The following is a 16,512-nucleotide window of genomic DNA, read 5'->3' as shown; positions in this document are numbered from 1 at the left end:
CGAGAAGGGAAATGGATGAGTTAAGAAGTAGGGAGACAGAATTTATACCGGCCTCTACAGTCACTGGACAAGGACAATTAAATACAAATTAAGGCCCATAATGGTCCCTATCTGAAGTTCTCATCCTACCCCTCCTAAAAGACCCAAGAAAAATGCTTTGCAGAATGCTTTGGAGGTCAATAAATACAGGCTCTGAGGGAAAGGAATTGTATGGTCAAGAACCCTTCTTGAAGGAGATGTCAGCAACCTCCTCTCTCTTACTACAGGGTTTTAGCTCTAATGCCTCTGATCACAATTGGTGTATGACAAATCACTCTGGCATGCCAGGGTCCTAACGACTTCATCCTTATGTCATAAACAACACATTAACCTCCATCCAGCAACCAACGGCATGGATCTCAAAACATGTCTGAGAAAAACATTATATAACCAATGAGCATGAGCCAAAGCTTCCTTGTAATCTTAAGTGTGGCCCAATGTGCGTTGCATCAGTTTAATCTCAAGGCGACAAGGGTTTGAGTAGTAGTCTCTATGATGGCATCTGAAAGGAACAGTTTTGTAATGGTGGCAGCCTGACCATTTACAGATCTACTAAAAACACGAGGCTACAGAGGCCAGGTCTACAATACAGACTTATATCGGTATAACTATATTGCTCAGAGGTGTGAAAAATCGACACCCCTTAGCGACGCAGTTATACAGACATAACTCCCCACCCATCCGCCCCCTGGGTAGAGCTTCTCCTGTCAACGTAGCTACCACTTCTCAGGAAGGTGGATTAACTACGCCAACAGGAGAAGCTCTCCTGTTGTCATAGTAACTTCTTCACTAAAGCGCTGCTGCTGCACCATTGTAGCTCTGTACGTGAAGACAAGCCCCAAGAAACAAGAAGGAGGCATAGTGACAGAGTTGATTAAATCAAGAAATTGACAGACTAATAAAATTGTTAGAATAATAAATAAAATAATAATAATAATAATAGATACAACAAAGCAAAAGGAGGGGGCAATATGGGCAAGAAAATATTGAGCCAGCAGGAAAATATTGGTCTTTTGGATGACACAACAAAGCCTGTTTGGATGGAGGTCAAGGTTAAAAAAATGTAATGGGCCAATCAGACCTTAAATATTGATAAAAATCACGTTTGCCAGCTCATGTGCTTATTCTCATACAAGTTATACGGTGAAACATTTATTAGATGGTCTAAGAAAGTAAGTTGCAAAACTCAGAAGAGAAGAGGAGAAATTGTTCATAAATTAAGCTGGAGCCTGGAGTTACATATCCAATGATTTTTTTTGCCCAAGGTGGATTTCTAGGACAACTTTGGGGGTGTATGTAGTGAAAATAGGAATATACTAAAAAGTGCATGCAGATACTGCTGACACTAGCACTGTGTGGGCTGATGTCTCCAGCTAGCCAACCATGATTAATCAGATTGAGGCGTCATGATGAGAACTTCATCTATTTTCTTTAAAAAACAGAGAGAAAATAGGGTATGTTAAAAATTAAAAAATAATTTTAAGCTTGAGATTCAGCTTTCTTGTGAAGGACAAAAACTGAAAAAGAAGTTAACATTCTAACATTTAACTGTGGAGGTGTTGCAGAATTAAAACATGATTTTAAAGTTCTAAAAGTTATGACTTTTGGCATTCAAAATCAAATTCCAATCTTCCAAATATATTATTGTGATTATTTTATAGCACAAGCGCTATAGTTTACTGTCTATTGTGTCTGCTTCACAAGCACAGTCCTTATTTACATGTACACCTCTACCCTGATATAACGCGACCCGATACAACACGAATTCGGATATAATGCAGTAAAGCAGCGCTCCGGGGGGTGGTGAGGGGAGCAGCAGGGTTGTGCACTCCAGAGGATCAAAGCAAGTTCGATATAACGCGGTTTCACCTATAACGCGGTAAGATTTTTTGGCTCCCGAGGACAGCGTTATATCGGGGTAGAGGTGTATTTACACAACTTGTGTGTGTCTTGTAGTATCCACAACAGTGATAAGATTACATAAAATATGTTCAATTACATTGCACATGAACGGTTTATTGGTAGGGAGATTCTCTCTCAACCCCACCCCCAAACCTGTCCTTAGTTCTAGCTTTCTAGTTTGTGGCTATTATGTTGCTGGGATGCAGCTTGTTCCCCACATGGCCTATTACCGGAGCAGATCATGCTCTGATTGTGCAATACCCAAATATGGCAATTTTGTGTTGCTTACTGTTCCTAACACTAAGGTGAAACAAGTTTCCTGAATAAGTATTGACAAGAACAAAATCTGTGCACTACATTTTCTTTTTACTGGAGTCTATCTACTTTGAAGATAATAGCTAGATATTTAACTGATCCACCTCTTCAGAAACTTCTTCTACAGAAAGTCTCAAAATTTCAAACCGTATAACGTCAAAGTGCGCTATGGATGTTCTAGTCCGTGACAGCAGTTTTCACAGTGCTCAGCAAGCTAGTACACTGGAGATTTACATCCTGGCTTATTGAGCACCAAGTCTCCATGTAGACAATACCAAAAATCTGAATTTCATTGAAGTCAACAGGGCTATTCACATGAATAGGGTTTTGCAGGATAAACCCTTACTATTAACCAGTCTTTCAGCAGGTAAAATGTTGCCCTATAAATATAAGTTCAAGAGTACAGAGAACTCACTAAAAGAGCCTAACATTAAAGCAGATGGGATGAAGTTTCTTCATTAGTAGCAAAGAGTCAGTTTACAAGACAATATAGATATATTATGACTAGCTTTTTAGTTTGCCAAAGCATTGGTTTTTATTTTATATCCACATTTGTCTATACAGCTACGCTAATGGGTTTTAACAAATAAAGTTAAAATTAATATTTTGATAAGGCAGAGAAAAGAAACAGTGCTAAGTACTAAAAAAACATCTTCATGTTTTAATAAATGAGGCACTGAGGCTCTTCTGAAGGCAAAAATATTAAACTAACTTTTATAGAAACATCAATACTGTTCCCCAAACCTGGCAAAGCGTATATTTTATAAACATGAACTGTTCAAAAGGTAACTACATCAAAACAGATTTTTATAGCTAGAAAAGAAATGGTACCTTTAATGTTCTAGTTGGAGCCCAGCCAGTGCCATCAATTGAATGTTCTCTCAATAAACTGGAACAGACAAGGAGGCAGACATTATACAATACAATCTGAAACTGAGAAGCAGTTAAGCTTACTTAAAACTTTATTGACTGCAATCTCTTCACAAAAAATCAGAACACTAAACTTTTATATCCCTCGGAAAATTAGGAAATATTGGTTTCTCTTGGGATGCAGAAATTACACTTTTTTTTGTATTATATGAAGTATTTTGAGCTGTTAAAAATTCATATAAAAATGACAAAAGGGGGAAACGCCCCCAAACTAACTGTTCTTTCAATTTCATTTTAGAACTCCTGATCTTCACAGCATAATTGAAAATAAGGAACTTTAAAAAAATCCAGGGGTTTACAGAACTGAAAACAAAAATATAATCAAGCATGTATAGATATAACAAATGAGATAACAAGCCTAACAACGTCCCTTCTTAACTGCTGTACACAGAGACATACACACAAACAAGCAGTTTCTAGTATGTCCCTCTCACCTATAGCCTGGGTGAATCGGTGGGGCTTGCAGAGCACCCCGAGAATCACCAAAATGTAGGCTATTTCATGAGAACGTAAGAGCGCCCATACTGGGTCAGACCAAAGGTCCATCTAGCCCAGTATCCTGTCTACCGACAGTGGCCAATGCCAGGTGCCCCAGAGGGAATGAACAGAACAGGTCATCATCAAGTGATCTATCCCGTCACCCATTCCCAGCTTCTGGTAAGGCAGGGGAAGGGGAGATGTATTTTGCCAGTAGCGGCATTCCTTATGTTGAAAGAGCTTCATTTTCAGTGCCTCTGTTGATCAGGAATAGGAAAGATCTGGCTTTTTTTTTTAAGTTTGTCTAAAATTTACATATTAGAATTTTGCAAAAGCCATAATTTTGAAATATGAATGTGTGTCAAACCCAGGTGAAAAAATCCAGGTAAAGGTCCAATGAATCACAATCCCTTGTTGGACGCTCCTCCTCTTTTATGCCAAGCAATCTGCATCTTCAGGGCCTCAGCTGATCAACAGTAGCACTGTGGTTGGAAGAAAGAAGTGATATTGCAAGAGGCGAGGACCCAAGCCATTTTAAGGCTTTACGAATCAAACCCAACACCTTAACTCCACTTGGAAGTAAAGATGCCGTCAGTGTGGATCCCAGAGCATAGTCGTCACATCTTCTGGCTGAGAAACACTGGTTAACGGAGGAATAAAAGGAATTCCTTACGAGTTACTTGTGCTAAAACCCACACAATGTACCTAATCCATGGAATTTACGTGGAAACGGCTGTATGAATTACATATGGCTGGATTCTGCTATACATACATATAATGTATAGAAGAGATTAATCTGTGCAAACTGTACATTTTTGTTTAGTACTGAAGTCCATTAAATACTTCAGCTAGTTTTAAGATGAATAATTAGAAAAAACAGTTGAACAGATTTTTAGATTAATTTTTAGCCTTTCATTGAAAACACCTGGACACCTCTTAATTGTGCCAGACTATTTGGCAATTATCTGATGTACTCAAATAGAGATTAGGATAAGAGTAAATGCGCTTTCATTTGTGAACAGAACAAATTTTCACTCAGGGCAAGTCTGTACTATAGTGGCACATCAATGGAAGCGGTTCTTCTACCAATGTAGTTAATCTCCTCTCTGAGATGCCTTTTTCAGTTGACCTAGTTGAATCTACACCAGGTTAGGTCAATCTAACTATGTTGCACAAGGCACAACATTTTTCACAGTCCTGAGCAATGTAGCTAGGTCTATCTAATTTTTAGATGTAGACCAAGCCTCAGATCTGCAGAAATAAAAGGCTAGTGCCCCATGCCTACTTGGCAATAAAAAGTGCTGCCAATTTACTACCATCTTGCTACAGATACCTTTCTACTTTTCACTTCAAGGGGTTTTACTGAACTGGTGTTTTATTTTGCCATATTTTAGCTACCTCTAGTGTCATCCAGAACTAATCCACAATAAAATCTTAAAAACAATCCCCCCCCCTCCAAAAAAACCCCTAAATTAGAGTTGATAGAGTTGACTGCATAAATAATATGATTTAGTAATCAAAGCTTTCCTGTATGGTAATAACAATGAAATCACTATGTGATTAGCCAGTATTCTAAGGATCGCTATGCAGTATTAGGAAATTAACCTGTAATAAAATGCCCTATGTTTTCCCTAAAATTCATTAGTAATGACACCAGGCAACATGAATCCTTGCTAGCTGTGCTACTCAACTAATTATCTTCATCCTTCTGTTGCCGTAATGCTAGTCTCATGGCTATGCCCTGATAGTTGAAAATTTTCTCTTTATCACCACATGATTCAAGATTTACTTCAACAGCACAGTGAACTACAGTAGAACCTGAGAGTTACAAACACCTTGGGAATGGAGATTGTTCATAACGCTGAAATGTCCATAACTCTGAGCAAAACGTTATGGTTGTTCTTTCAAAAGTTTACAACTGAACGTTGACTTAATACAGCTTTGAAATTTTACTATGAAGAAAAATGCTGCTTTCCCTTTTTTTTAGTAGTTTACGTTTAACACAGCACTGTACTGTATTTGCTTTATTTTTTCTGTCTCTGCTGCTGCCTGATTGCATACGTCTGGTTCCAAAGGAGGTGTGGGGTTGACTGGTCAGTTTGTAACTCTGAGGTTCTTCTGCAGTACCGCCATGCCCGGGTGGCTGAAATTTGTGATTTCCTCCAAAACGAAGCATTTTGGTGGAAATCACAAATTCTGCAGAAAAAAAGAGTTCTGAAGGGAGCATTCATTCTGACCAAATTCTGCATTACGTAGTGGTGCAGAATTCCCCCAGGAGTATATTCTTATAGCAGGAAAGTAAAGTATGAATGATCTGAAAAAGGAGGTTTATGAGTACGTAAAGGATAATGGTATTTTTAGCTTGATTTTAGTGCTGCTGCCCTCATAAAACTTTGCTAAATTAATGCAATAGAATTCATTGGTGGGCTGGGGCTTGGATGTGGCACCAAGTATTCTGTTCAACAGGTGCTTGGCTGGCTGGTCCTTGCTCACATGCTCAGGGTCTAAACAGATCACCATGTATGGGGTCAAGAAGGAATTTCCCCCCAGGTCTGATTGGCAGAGAGATTAGGTTTTTTCTGCCTTCCTCTGCATTGTGCGGGTGCAGGTCACTTGAGGATTATCTTGCTATAATCTCATTTAATTATTTGTCTGCGGGACCTCAGGCACTGTTGCATCTCAATTCTCCCTATTCTCTGGCTGTGGCACTTAAAAAGTCTAGTCTCCTGTGGGCTGTCAAACTTTGGTCCAATTTCGGTTGTTGGGTTTAGTGTACCGTGCTCGGTGGTGTTGATGATACACAGGAGGTCAGACAAGGTTGATCTGGTGACCAATTCTGGCTTAAAACTATGACAATCTCTAAACCTGTTCAGATAATTTACAGTGATTTAAAGTCAGGATTAAATAAATTTACATATAAAAAGCATAAAAGTACTTAACACTATAACTCTATAGATCTCAAAGTGCTTTAACAAAGGGCTGTAAGGATCACGAGACCCATTTTAGAGATGGAGAAATGGAGGTGCTGGGAGAGGAAGCGACTTGCCCAAGGTCACACAGCAGGTAAATGGCATAGCCAGGAAAAGGACCCAGCCTCTTGACTCCTAGGTCAGCACCTTACCCCTGGAGCACTGCCTCTCAAGAAAGCTTTCATGAGATTGAAGTTGGATCTAGCTGAAAATGTGCTTTGAGTTATTGAATGATTTTCAAAAAGAAATTTCACGCAAATAATTAGAATGACTGAAAAAGAACAGCAAAAACTTGCCAGTTTTCAAATTTCAAACTAGGCTGATTCACTGGTCACATATAAAGCCCCACATCAGTCCCGGCCAAGGTTCACACCTCTGACGGCACACACAAATATCTGGCTGATCTTACACAGCTCTCCTTTCCAGCCCGCAGAGTGGCAACTTTGATCTTGGCTCCATTTGCTCTCCCTGATGCAGTGTCAGAGCATGGAGCATGAAGCGGATACATATGAAAACTTTTAAATTCCCTGCTTTGCCTGAATCTAGGCAGGCAGAGAACTTCCAACCAGGCTTCCCAAACTGCCACTCCCCCTACACCTCCAGAACTGAGGCCTCTCTATCACCATATTTAACTGGGGTGCTTGGAGTTTATACTTCCTCCAAAGGCCGGGGAGCGGGGGGCAGGGGGAACTCTAAAAGTGTAACCCAACTTCTAGTGGCAAGGTGCAAAGCAGCAGAAAGCAGGTGCCAAGCGCCGAGCAGCTATTTGGGCTGCTCCAGGGATGTTTCATCCCACAAAAGCTACTCTAAGGCCAAGGGCCAGGAGAGGGCACTTTAGGCCACTCTGGGCCCCAAAAGGAGGATGACAGAACTGGGGAAGGACTGGAGACCAAGCGAGCGTTTAAGAGCTAAGATAGAAGGATGAGGAAAGGAGAAATGAAGGGTCAGAGAAGGTGAGGAGAGCAGGAGGAGAGTGACAAAAAGAAAAAACCCAAAGGACAAGGACAAAGCATAGAGAAGAAGAGAGAATGGAGAAATAGGAGAAGGTCTGAAACAAGACGTGGGGAAGAAAAATAAAAATCAGAGGCCTATAGAGGACAGGGTAAAGAATACACTGGGGGAGGGGACAGGGTTGGCAATTGGTCCAGATTATTTCTTTGGGGAGTGGAGGGGGGAAGTCACTATCCCACTGGTACCCCCCTTTCCTGTCACAGTCCTAAGAGTGGTAAGAAAATCTGTTCTCACATCCCCAGTCCACATCTGGCACCAGTGTAAGTATTGTGGTGAGGTAAATGGGGCAGCATGAGGAGAAGGGACAGGGAAGTACAAGAGAAAGGGACCATGGTGAAAGAACTGAGAGGGAGTGACTATGTGAAGAAGATCTGAATAAGCAAGAGTGTGTGTGAATGAGTACATCTCTGGTTAGAAAGTCCCACTGAGTTGATTCTCCTTCGCTATATTAAAAGGTTGGGGTAGTAGAGGGGGAAGGGGAGACCTGCTGGGAGGGTGTTCTCTCTGAAGTCTTTGTGACTATGAATCATAGAATATCATGGTTGGAAGGACCTCAGGAGGTCTTCTAGTCCAGCCCCCTGCTCAAAGCTGGACCAATTCCCAGACAGATTTTTGCCCCAGATCCCTAAATGGCCCCCTCAAGGATTGAACTCAACGCCAATGCTCAAACCAATGCTCCCCCCCCATGGAGCTTTCTCTGGGCTCCCATTTCGCCCCTCCCCCCCAATAAACTAATTTAGTGACCTTCCGGACAAGCTGAAAAAGACATCCGTTTGACAGGGGTTTGGATATAGTGGAGGGTAGCCTTCCCAGAATGGTAAAGAGAAGAAAGGAGGTTGGTTTTTTTGGTAAGTAATTAGCTGGCTGAGATCCTGTTTGAATTGATTATTTTAATGCTGTCGGGATTTTATTGTAGTATTAATTACATCTTAGCCACCTAGAACCTTCTATAGGTGTCTATTATTATTATTAAACTATATAAATAAATAAAATAAATATCCAAAAGCCTTTTTTGTGATGCTCTGGAATCAAGTCGCATATCTGGTCTTGTTCAAACTAATAAGTGTGCTATATTACACATGAGAAAGCTTTTTCTGTGAAGATGATTTGGAAAAGCTTTTCCAAATTTATTTAAGACTCTATCTCAGTAATGTGTACACGTACTACAAAATACATATGGATTTTTAAACAATTGAAAAAAACAGCTCCTCCGTTTACCATATCTGCAAAGACTTAACATTCAAGATTGTGTTTTTCCTTAGATGATGGCAAAAGAAGCACTTAAAGGCAGTAGTGGAGGGATTTGCTGCTTTTTACCAACTGGTGAGGTCATCAACTCTTGCAGGAAAACCAAATTCCTGAACTAAATAAAAGCGCAGATACAGTAGCTTAGAATACACAACTGTCAGAAACTAGTTGCAATAAAAACAACGAGGAGTCCTTGTGGCACCTTAGAGACTAACAAATTTATCTGGGCATAAACTTTCGTGGGCTAAAACCCACTTAATCAAATGCATGGAGTAGAAAATACAGTAGAGAGGTATAAATACACAGCATATGAAAAGATGGGAGTAGCCTTACCAAGTGTGTGGGGGGGGGGGGGGGTCAGTGCTAACGAGCCAATTCAATTAAGGTGGAAGTGGGCTATTCTCAATAGTTGACAAGAAGGGAGGAAAAAATCACTTTTGTAGTGTTAATGAGTTCAATGTAATCAAGGTGGCCCATTTCAAACAGTTCACAGAATCACAGAATATCAGGGTTGGAAGGGACCTCAGGAGGTCATCTAGTCCAACCCCCTGCTCAAAGCAGGACCCATCCCCAGACAGATTTTTGCCCCAGATTCCCTAAATGGCCCCCTCAAGGATTGAGCTGACAACCCTGGGTTTAGCAGGCCAATGCTCAAACCACTGAGCTATCCCTCCCCAAGAAGATGTGAGTATCAGTAGGAGGTGCTGTGTATTTATACCTCTACTGCCACAAGGACTCCTTGTTGTTTTTGCTGATACAGACTAACACAGCTACCACTCTGAAACTAGTTCCAATATGTTACTCAAAGCTCTGAGAAATAGACTAAACCATGATCTACATACAATTTTTGTACCAATGTAACTATTTTGGTTAGGGGCAATTGTTTTTAAGAAAAAAAGTTAAATCTGTATAATCTCTAGTTTGGTTGAGGTAATTAATTTGGGGGAATAAGTTATACGCTTCGGAACCTTCACACTAGTATACTAGTAGACAAGCCCTTCGCAATTCCTTTCAGATTTGCCCAAACCAAGCTTTCCTTCCAGGCATGATGTTTAGTATCTTCTTGCTGAACAAACACCAACGGTATGAACTTAACTTTAAAAAGTTAACAATACAGTGAACATTAAGTTTAATAGCTGGAAGCAGACATTCCTAGTGAGTACACCTCCTATCTCCTGCCTCCACAGTCTTCTGGCCACATTTCTACAGGATAATTTTCCAACGCTCTCTTATACATACAATTAACACTCAGGTACTGCATATGTGTAATTACAATAACAGAGACAGAGCTGCTCTGGTAAACACCTGAATGCTTGCGAAGAGTAACAGGAGAAAGTGAAGTGGAAAGGGAACACAAAGGGTGTAGGGTGAACCATGTCTGCAGACTCATCAGGACTCGGGATGAGAGCAGGCTGGGTCACTGACAGAGATGTAATTTCAGGTTGCAGGGGATGTGGACTGAAAGAGAGACCGTGCTGCTCAGGAATAAGTAGATTACAAACAGGCAGGTCCTTCGCAAAGAGTGCAGGGGGAGGAAGATAAGAAAATACTCCAATTTCCTTTGTCTAAATTTGGGACCCTTCCTAGAATATAAAGCCAGACCATCCACAGTCACAGAGGAGTTGAAACTCCCATGGCCACATCTTAATACACCTCTACCCCGATATAACACGACCCAATATAACACAAATTCGGATAGAACGCTGTAAAGCAGTGTTCCCGGGGGGCGGGGGGGCAGGGCACTCCAGCGGATCAAAGAAAGTTCGATATAATGCGGTTTCACCTATAATGCGGTAAGGTTTTTTTGGCTCCCGAGGACAGCGTTATATCGGGGTAGAGGTGTATTTGGAATTTTTAAATTTAAAATGGCATATTTTATTTTCTATATCACACTTATCTGTTTTTCCTTGTGCAGGAAGGGGTTCAGGGCAGGGGGTTGGAGCGCAGGAGGGCGTACAAGGAGGGTCAGGGCAAGGGGTTGGGATGCAGGATGGTGCGGGGTGCGGCAGGGGACTCAGGGCAGGGGGTTGAGGTGCGAGAGGGAGCTCAGGGAAGGGGTTTGGGATGCAGGCTCCGCACGGCACCGCTTACGTGGAGTGACAGCAGGGCTAAGGTGGGCTCCCTGCCTGCTCTAGCCCCGCACCACTCCTGGAAGCAGCTGGCACCATGTCCCTGCGGCCCCTGGGGATGGGGGCAGAGGGCTCCATGCGCTGCCCTTCCCTGCGGGTACCTCCCTCGAAGCTCCCATTGGCCACAGTTCCCTGTTCCCGGCCATAAACCCTCTGCCCCCCCTCCCCAGGGGCCGCAGGGACGTGGTGCTGGTCGCTTCCAGCTGTGGCACAGGGCCCACGGCACCACGGGGGTGGCAATCCCCATGGGCACCTAATGGTCCGGATCTGGCCCGTGGGTCATAGTTTGCCCACCGCTGTCCTAAGCACTCACTAACTTTCAGAATTATCTATAGATGGGACCCAATTCTGGCAGCAATAAAGTGCATATATTTACATCACGTCTTTTCCAGGCTAACACTGGCGCGCGGAGGCAAATTAGTCTCTTCCATTCCTCTGCCATTTGCTACTGTGTCCATCTGTTCTATGCTATTGAGATTGACTGTTCTGCCCTCCCTGCTAAAGATTCCTCTTAAGATTTCTTTTGGGTGCCCTCGTTTCCCCACACTAGTTGGTTTCCACTTGACAACTTCATGTGGGAGTCTGTGTGTTGGCATCTGGAGTTCATGTCCCCAAAATGTCTAGTACTTTCTTCTGAAGGTGGAAACAAGCCGCTGATTGGTGATTTCTTAGATCTCTTCATTGGTAATGAAGTTTTTCCAACCAATGCCCAGAATCTTTCATAGGCACTTATTTTCAAAAGCATCTAGTTTTCAGTATAACATCTCTAGCTCTCGTATGTTAGCACAGATTACATTTGAATTGAAAATTTTCCATTTTGTTCTGGTGCTATAGATCTGATTTCTATAGGTTGTTAAGTTTAGTAAATGCTATGGATGTCTTTTCTACCATTGAGGTCACTTCCTTCTTGAGGTCTCCATTGGCCAATATGGTGCTGCCCAGATAGATGAACTGTTCCTTGATATTTTTGCATTCTAATGTGATGTTACTACTTGATGTCTGGGTTTCAAGGATGTTTGTTTTACCATCGCTAATTCTAAGCCCTGCATGGTCTGAGGTTTTTGATGGGCTGTCTTTGTAACTATTCGGAGATGTCACTCAGTAATGCAATATCAGCAAAGTCTAGGTCTTCTAGGCATTTGTCATTTACCCATGCTATACCACTGTTTGTGTTGCTAATACACTTCTACAGTATCCAGACCATGGGAATGCCAAACAATAAAATAAAGATAAAATACAGCCCTGTTACATGCCAGTGTTCAGATTGAACCACTCTGTTGTCTGGTTGTTCATCCTTCCAGGGTGAAGAAAGTGTGCACAGCTTTCTTTATATACAGTATATAAAAAGAATTTGCAAAAAAAAAAAAACCTCTTATAAAATAATTACATTCTACAGCAGTAAACAAATATGATTGAGAGATCAGCCTCAGAAAAGATTCACTTCATGTAAAAGAACACCTTCTTTGTCGACAGAACAGTTTAGAGTTTCTGTAAAAAATCGAGATATTTTCCTTTCAGCATTGGAAGGAATGTTTCTCAAGCCAAGATCAGATTCAATTTCAAGGGGGAAAAAAAACAACCACTTTCAACAATGTTGACCACTTGATTCCACAACAGAAAAAGCGAATGCAACAAAGTAAGTGGATGAGATCAAATAGAAAAATCAGAAATGTACAGCAGAGGTTCAAGAAAAGGGTATATTGGAGCATGAAACAAACCACAAATTATATATACGCCAGAAGCTGGCATCAATGGAGGCAACATCACAATGAAGAAGACTATTCAATATTTCAGTAAAACATAGTAATCCTCAAAATATTTCTAAGTTTTCCTAACCCAAATCTTTATAAAATTTATTAAGGTGAGTTTTACATGTTTTTTGGGTCTTATTATGGAATGGTTTCCTACAAGATGCATATTGGAAAACATAATCCCAAGTGTACGTACAAAATGATGGGGTATAAATTAGCTGTTACAACTCAAGAAAGATGTTGGAGTCATTGTGGATAGTTAAGAACACAGGAATGGCCATTACTAGGTCAGACCAAAGGTCCATCTAGCCCAGTATCCTGTCTTCTGACAGTGGCTAATGCCAGGTATCCCAGAGGGAATGAACAGAACTGGTAATCATCAAGTGATCCATCCCATGGCCCATTCCCAGCTTCTGTCAAACAGAGGCTAGGGACATCATCCCTGCCCATCCTGGCTAATAGCCATTGATGGATCTATCCTCCATGAATTTATCTAGTTTTTTTTTTTAACCCTGTTATAGTCTTGGCCTTCACAACATCCTCTGGCAAGGAGTTCCACAAGTTGACGTTGTGCGTTATGTGAAAAAATACTTCCTTTTGTTTGTTTTAAACTTGCTGCCTATTAATTTAATTTGGTGACCCCTAGTTCTTATGTTATGAGGAGTAAATAACACTTCATTATTTACTTTCTCTACACCAAGTTCTCTGAAAACATCCGCTTAATATGCAGCAGCAGTCAAAAAATCTATCAGAATGTTACAACTCATTAGGCAAGGGATTGATAGGGAGACAGAAAATACCATAATGTCATTATATAAAACCATGGTACGCCCACAGCTTGAAGACAGCGTGCAGTTATGGTCACCCTATCTCAAAAATGATACATTAGAAATGGAAAAGATACTACAGACAAGGGCAACAAAAATGATTAACAGTATTGAACGGCTTCCATAAAAAAGTCCCATAAAAAACCTGGAACTGTTCAACTTGGAAAAGAGACGACTAAGTGGGATATGATAGAGGTCTTAAAATCACAAATGGTGTGGAGAAAGTGAATAAGGAAGTATGATTTCACATAACAGACGTCCTGGGGTCACCCAATTAAATTAATAGGCAGTAGGTTTAAAGCAAACAAAAGGGAGTATTTCTTCACACGATGTACTGTCAATCTATGAAACTTGTTGCCAGGGGACGCTGTGAAGGCCAAAGGTATAACTGGGTTAAAAAACCAATTAGATAAATTCATGGAGAATAGATCCATCAACGGCCATTTGCCAAGATGGTGAGGGATGCAATCCCATGCTCTGGGTGTCCCTAAGTCTCTGAATGCCAGATGCTGGGACTGAATAACAGGGGATGGATCATTTGATAATTGCCCTGATCTGCTCATTCCATTTGAAATACCTGGCATTGACCACTGATCGAAAACAGGATACTGGGCTAGATGGACCATTGGTCTGACCCAGAATGGCCATTCTTATGTTCTTATGATGATCATATACCATAATATAAACATATTTATTTAGGAAATAGATATTCAAGTTTGGAAAAAATGCTAGTTAAGTATTTTAAGTAGAAAATAAGTCAGGAATAATTTTGTACCTAATTTTATTTCCTGAAAACCCACTGCAGACACAAAATATGTCTACAAAAATTGAGAATCAGGTCCATAAAAAGCAGTAGTTATTGTAGTCTTTTGTTTCCAAATCTAGTACCAAATTCTCTGATATTGAATTTCTCCAACATAACTGTCTCTCATAGAAAATATAGTATTCTCCTACTTGGATTAGCTGAAATTTAATCAAAATTAAAGATACTCCTGAAAACTTCATCACTCTTTAGTACATTTTAAAGATTTCTTGCTGTTAAAGTAAAATCTTTCACAATCAGACCAATGCAGGGATTTCAGCAGACTCTAAAAGAAAAATGAGCAAAGCTCTGCATTTCCAAAGCCAGTTTATGTAAGCAAACGTGTTATTGTAAGTAAAATGTATGTGCACTATTGCGAAGACATGCAGCACCACCACACACTTTATTCCTCCCATGGAGCCCTCTGACAGGCACAGAACCAGCATAGTAAGAAGCGCACACAAAAATGCTTTAGCACTTTGTACTTTGAGGATAATTTTAATTAACTCCTTAGAAATACAGAAAATAGAACATGCTTCTGAAACAACAGTTTGCACAATCCTTGCAGCTTACTAGACTATATGCCCGGCTGCCATATTTAAGGTACGACAAGCTTTCCTATTAAAACATCATAGTCTTCTGCCCAATATGGTGCATAAAGATATTACAATCTTTAAATGTAAAGAGCACAGCTACATGAAAAACAGGGTTTTCTTAAATTAATTTCCTTATCTACCATATGTTATAAGCCCTATCTTGGATTTTAAAACAGGTTTATTAATTTTGTTTATTTTCACGGTTTATGCTGTATTTCTTTTTTGCATTTCTATTAGCTTGGAAAATGACAAACTTGTCGCACATTTGATTTTTGCTTATAATCAGTTTCTAATCAATTTCACTATCGGGTTCTCATGCTGTAATATTTAGGTTACAATTGTAAAGCAATGTTTATTTTTAAAAAATTACCTTACCCATGCATAAGCCGAATTTTTTTTTAGTAAAAAAGGGAAGCACCAAAGAAGGGGATCGGCTTATGAACGGGTACAGAGAGGGAGAAGTGAGACACAGCCCCTCCCCCCAACAGATGGAGCAAAGAGAGGCAGCACAGCCAGAAGGGAAAAGTCTCTCCGCTTCCAGCCACGCTGCTCTCCCCCCGGCTGGCAGGCTGCAGCTGTGCCGCTCGGCCCTGCCCCCCAGAGCAGGCTGTGGCCACGCCACCTGGCCCGCCGGAGCATGCTGCAGCCATGCCGCCCGGCCCAGCCCGCTGGAACATGCTGTGACCTCGCCACCCGGTCTGGCCCGCAGGAGCAGGCTGCAGCTGCGCTGCCGAGTCTGCCGGAACAGCTCCAGCCAGGCCAGAGACATCCTCCCCCGGCCCTCCCCAGATAAGGTGGGAAGGGATGGGATGGGAAGAGTGTGGGGGTCCCGGGCTAGGGGTGGGGTCATGTCCGGGGTGGTCACAGGGGTTACTCCCCTGACTCCCAGCTTGTCTCCCCAAAAACATTTCCCCACCAGTTGCTGTCCCGGCCCGTCAGGGTAAGCAGCTGGTGCCCCGGGACACTTTGGGCACGTCTTCACTACCCGCCAGATCGGCGGGTAGCAATCTATCTATCGAGGATCGATTTATCGCGTCTAGTGTAGACACGATAAAATCGATCCCCGATCGCTCTGCCATCGACTCCGGAACTCCACCGCAGAGAGAGGCAGAAGCGGAGTTGGCGGGGGAGCAGCAGCGGTCGACTCGCCGCCGTCCTCACAGCCAGGTAAGTCGACCTAAAATACGCAACTTCAGCTATGCGACCCGCCCCCGTAGTGTAGACCTAGCCTTTGTTTATTTAGGTTTACCTCCGTACCTGCGGACACTCGAGATAAACAAACCATCTCAGCCCACCAGCAGCTTATCCTGATGGCCCAGGAGCCAAAGTTTGTTGACCTCTGAATTATAGGGTCGGCTTATGAACGGGTTATAAAATTTTTCCATTTTTATTTATCCATCTGGGGGGGGAGGGTCAGATTATAAACGAGTATATATAAGTATATTTATCTTTGTTTTTTAAATCTCAAACATTTTACTAGTCGTGTTTTTGAAAAAGTTAATTTTAGAACCTATAT

The 16,512-nt window shown here is 41.6% G+C and overlaps 1 protein-coding gene across 2 annotated transcripts in view; it reads right to left on the bottom strand.

Moving 5' to 3' along the window:
* Positions 1-16,512, bottom strand: part of UBE2F (ubiquitin conjugating enzyme E2 F (putative)) — a 131,111-nt gene that overhangs the window by 54,276 nt on the left and 60,323 nt on the right. For both annotated transcript variants that reach the window (XM_054044032.1, XM_054044033.1), the window contains one exon: positions 3,088-3,145. In XM_054044032.1, coding sequence (XP_053900007.1) covers positions 3,088-3,145 — 58 coding nt within the window. The remainder of the gene's footprint in view (positions 1-3,087; positions 3,146-16,512) is intronic.

The sequence above is a fragment of the Malaclemys terrapin genome, chromosome 11, assembly GCF_027887155.1.
Source record: "Malaclemys terrapin pileata isolate rMalTer1 chromosome 11, rMalTer1.hap1, whole genome shotgun sequence".
Classification (NCBI taxonomy): domain Eukaryota; kingdom Metazoa; phylum Chordata; order Testudines; family Emydidae; genus Malaclemys; species Malaclemys terrapin.
This window is presented reverse-complemented; position numbering and strand designations above follow the sequence as displayed.